This window comes from Erythrolamprus reginae, chromosome 5 (assembly GCF_031021105.1).
Source record: "Erythrolamprus reginae isolate rEryReg1 chromosome 5, rEryReg1.hap1, whole genome shotgun sequence".
NCBI lineage: Eukaryota > Metazoa > Chordata > Lepidosauria > Squamata > Dipsadidae > Erythrolamprus > Erythrolamprus reginae.
The window spans coordinates 82012232-82015540 of NC_091954.1; the positions used below are offsets into that span (position 1 = coordinate 82012232).

The window sequence follows — 3309 nt, forward strand, 5'->3', positions numbered from 1 at the left end:
ATGGCATTAGAATCACAATTAATTATGTCTTTCAAGCATAGCTAAAATTGTGATTAATAAAAGGACAAATCAGTTTCTAAATGTCACATTTGTAACAAGATCACTGTGCAATTTATGCCAAATACTTAATGAATTCAAACCTGCCATTTAATTTATAGAATAAATAGGAGAAATGGCTACAGTTTGGAATTTCTTACTAGATGTGGGCTTTCCAATTCTGTATGCAATCTTACTTGAAATATATTTAATTGTGCTCGGTGCAAGTTATTTCTAAATAATTACAAGTTCATAATGAAACATGTTAAATCTATACTACATATTAGCAAGAATACTTATCAAACTTATGACAGTTTCATTTTCTAGAAAAAATGCTATATCTGAAAATATAGGCTTAAAAGAAATAGTCATATTCATGATTCTGGCACTGTCCAAGTTTTATAAAATATTGAAATTCAGCCCAAGTCCAAACCACTTATTCTAAGTAATTTAGGAAGGCAATGTACAAATGAAAGAAGATGAATTGCTATTATTGCTGCTTCTTTTAATGAAAATAATGATGGGACCTGATATACCATTTCATTCATTTCCCATATGACAGTACCAGATCATTTGGCCAATTTAGATCTAAGAATATATTAACCATAGTTACAATTGCCACTCATTCCAGACTTGCACTCTACATTCACAACACATTAAGGAGAACAATCCTCAACTAGTAACAGCGAAGGGAAGAATATGGATACTCAGTGGACAAGATTTTTGTTAAAGGATAAATTATTTCTTTAAAGAAGCAAACAGTGTTTATTATCAAATGAATTTTACTTCTGATGCATAGAAATTATATCATAACAGAGTGCCAAATATATGCTTTACACGTTATGTATAAACAGCTGTACATTTTGATATTATAATGATCAATATGGCTGAAATTAACAATATCTCAGTCCCCACTCCTATTATTACTATTATATTGTCCGCACAGAAACATTTTGACCACTGTAATCACAACATTTATGTCTTCTTTCCAAACCATTCTAATATGTAACTTATAATCAGTTCTACATTAATTTTATAAACACAGTCACTTTCTATGGCACTTACAATGACATGGGTTGTACTGCAAGCTTAATCAATGTCTTAGGAGACCCATGTAAGCTCTAACCACTATGGAAAATGCACCTTCTCCCCTAGTCTCCAGTGCTTGGAAGAGTGTTGGAGTGGGGGTGTTTGTTTGTTTTTTTGCATATGCTCAGAAGCACCCTTTACACATTCCAAGATTGAACAATGGTACAAATGCTAAGTCTGTGGTGATTAAACATCAGAAAAAGGGCAAGAGCTCAGTACTTTTTCAACCTAATTGCCCTTCTACAGGCTCTTTCCCACTCACCCATCCCAGAATAAAGCCTTAAGAAACAGACATATTCACCAGGATTCCTAACAGACTGGTGAACTTGCCTTGCTTTGGTGACTACACCAAAAAGGCTGACAAAAAGTCACTCCTGATGTCCAGGAGCCTTTTAAATCTATTTTTATTTATCTACTACAAGATGCTAGGAGTCGAATTTGTGATGCCACATAAGGCAACGGCTCTGCCACTGACCTATAACTTTTTCTCTAAGACACCTAAAACCTCACACAGGAGTCAGGCAATTCACAACCACAACCCGGACCCCTTTCTTGTACGTGGCGCAGGCCACCCTTCCTTTCCTTTGGGCGAGCAGGGCCTTTGGGCGAACAGGGCAGGGCACGCACTCGCACCATCACCTGTTTGCCAGCCACTTTCTGGCCAGGCAGCTGGCCGAATTCCCAGGAACCTGATCTGGGCCTAGCGGTCGGGCCAAGACCTGCCTACGAGCGACCGGAGATGGCCATGCGGCCGAGCGCCGCCCCTCGGGGGCCGCTGGCTCCTTCTCCCGCGAGCAAGGCCGCGGCCACAGTCCGGTATCTGCGACTGTGGAGGAGGTAAGGCATGACGGAGAGCAGAGCCAAGACGATGGCCACCACGAGGAAGAGGGACACCATGAAGAGCTCTACCCAACCACTGTAGTTGAGGAAGAGGGGCCCGGTGATGGAGACGACCATCATGGAGAAAAAGGTAAAGACGATGCACACGCAGCGCACGGTCCGCATCTCCTGCCTCCGGCTCCAGCCGCTTTCATGGCAGGCGCCGCTCGCCTCAGCAGCCTCGGCGTTCCCGCCCTGTTCCGGCAGGGGGCGCTGGAAGGTAGGCCGAGGCGCCCACGAGAGGGGCAGTAGCTGCAAGCGGTCCGGAGGCGCCGGCAGCGGCAGCAGTAGCGGTGGTGGCGGCGGCGGGATGAGCTTGGTGTTCAGCGGCAGGTCGTGCACGTGTCCCTTCGGCAGGGCCGTGCGGTGCCGACACAGCGCGCACGTGATGGCGTCGCCTGGGCCGCCGCGCTCCACCGCCGCCGCGCCCCTCCCCGCGCTGCCGCCGCCGCTCTGGCTTTGATGGCGATGCATCTGGACCAGGCAGTCCAGGCAAAAGGTGTGCAGGCACGCCAGCAGCTTGGGCGCGCGGGCCTCGGCGTCGAAGAGGTTGTAACAGATCCGGCATTCGCGCTCCTCGGCTGCCAGAGGCCCCTCGGCCGCTAGAGCGAGACAGGAGGCGACGGCGCTCCTCGAGTCTCCTTCGGGGCCTTCAGCCTCCTCGCCCTGCGGTCTCCTTGTCTCGTGACCGGGCGGTGGTTGCCTCAGCTCTGCCATAGCCGCGACGTCTCATCTGAAGGCTCCGCGCCGCTGCGGCGGCGGCGGCGGGTGAAAGGTCGGCGGCGGTGCGATGCGAGTTGGCGGAGGGTCGGAGCCAAGCCGGTTGCCCCTCTCCGGCGCCCTTCTGATGCTGCGCGGTTGGGAAGTGCTGGCCATGAACCGCCGCCCGCAGTGCTGCGTGCTTCTTCGGCTGCTGTGGCGGCGGGCGGGCGGGCGGCTGGCTCCTCACCCCCTTCTGAATTGCGGCTTCTGCGCGAGGATGCCAAGAAGCCTGCAACACCCAGGGACATTAGCTAAACCTTCCCGGTCTGCATCTTCTCTGGAGTTTGGGGCACGGGGAGGCCCCAAATAGGAAGTCACTGGGAATTGTAGTTTTACAAATGAGAGAACAAAAGGCTGAGTTCACACACATACACACTCACTCTTTATGGAAGGAGAGCTGGACTGCTTAGAAAAAAAATATATACTTGGCTCTGATATTTGGTGGTTATTTCTCATAAAAAGACAGTGATTTAATGCATTGCGTTTCTTTTAACGCAAAATTTTATCGTTTTAGATTATGTTCAACTTCTTTTTATTGTTTTG

The 3309-nt window shown here is 48.4% G+C and overlaps 1 protein-coding gene across 1 annotated transcript; it reads right to left on the reverse strand.

The window, feature by feature from the left end:
- Positions 1-1848: 1848 nt before the first annotated feature.
- RNF228 (ring finger protein 228) lies at positions 1849-2721 on the reverse strand. Its single transcript, XM_070754235.1, has one exon. The coding sequence runs from the start codon at positions 2719-2721 to the stop codon at positions 1849-1851; it is 873 nt and encodes a 290-aa protein (XP_070610336.1).
- Between the last annotated feature and the right edge of the window lie 588 nt (positions 2722-3309).

What these genes read in the sequence shown, in the direction of transcription:
- RNF228 (XM_070754235.1), bottom strand. Translation starts at nt 2,721, where the DNA reads ATGGCAGAGCTGAGGCAACCACCGCCCGGTCACGAGACAAGGAGACCG.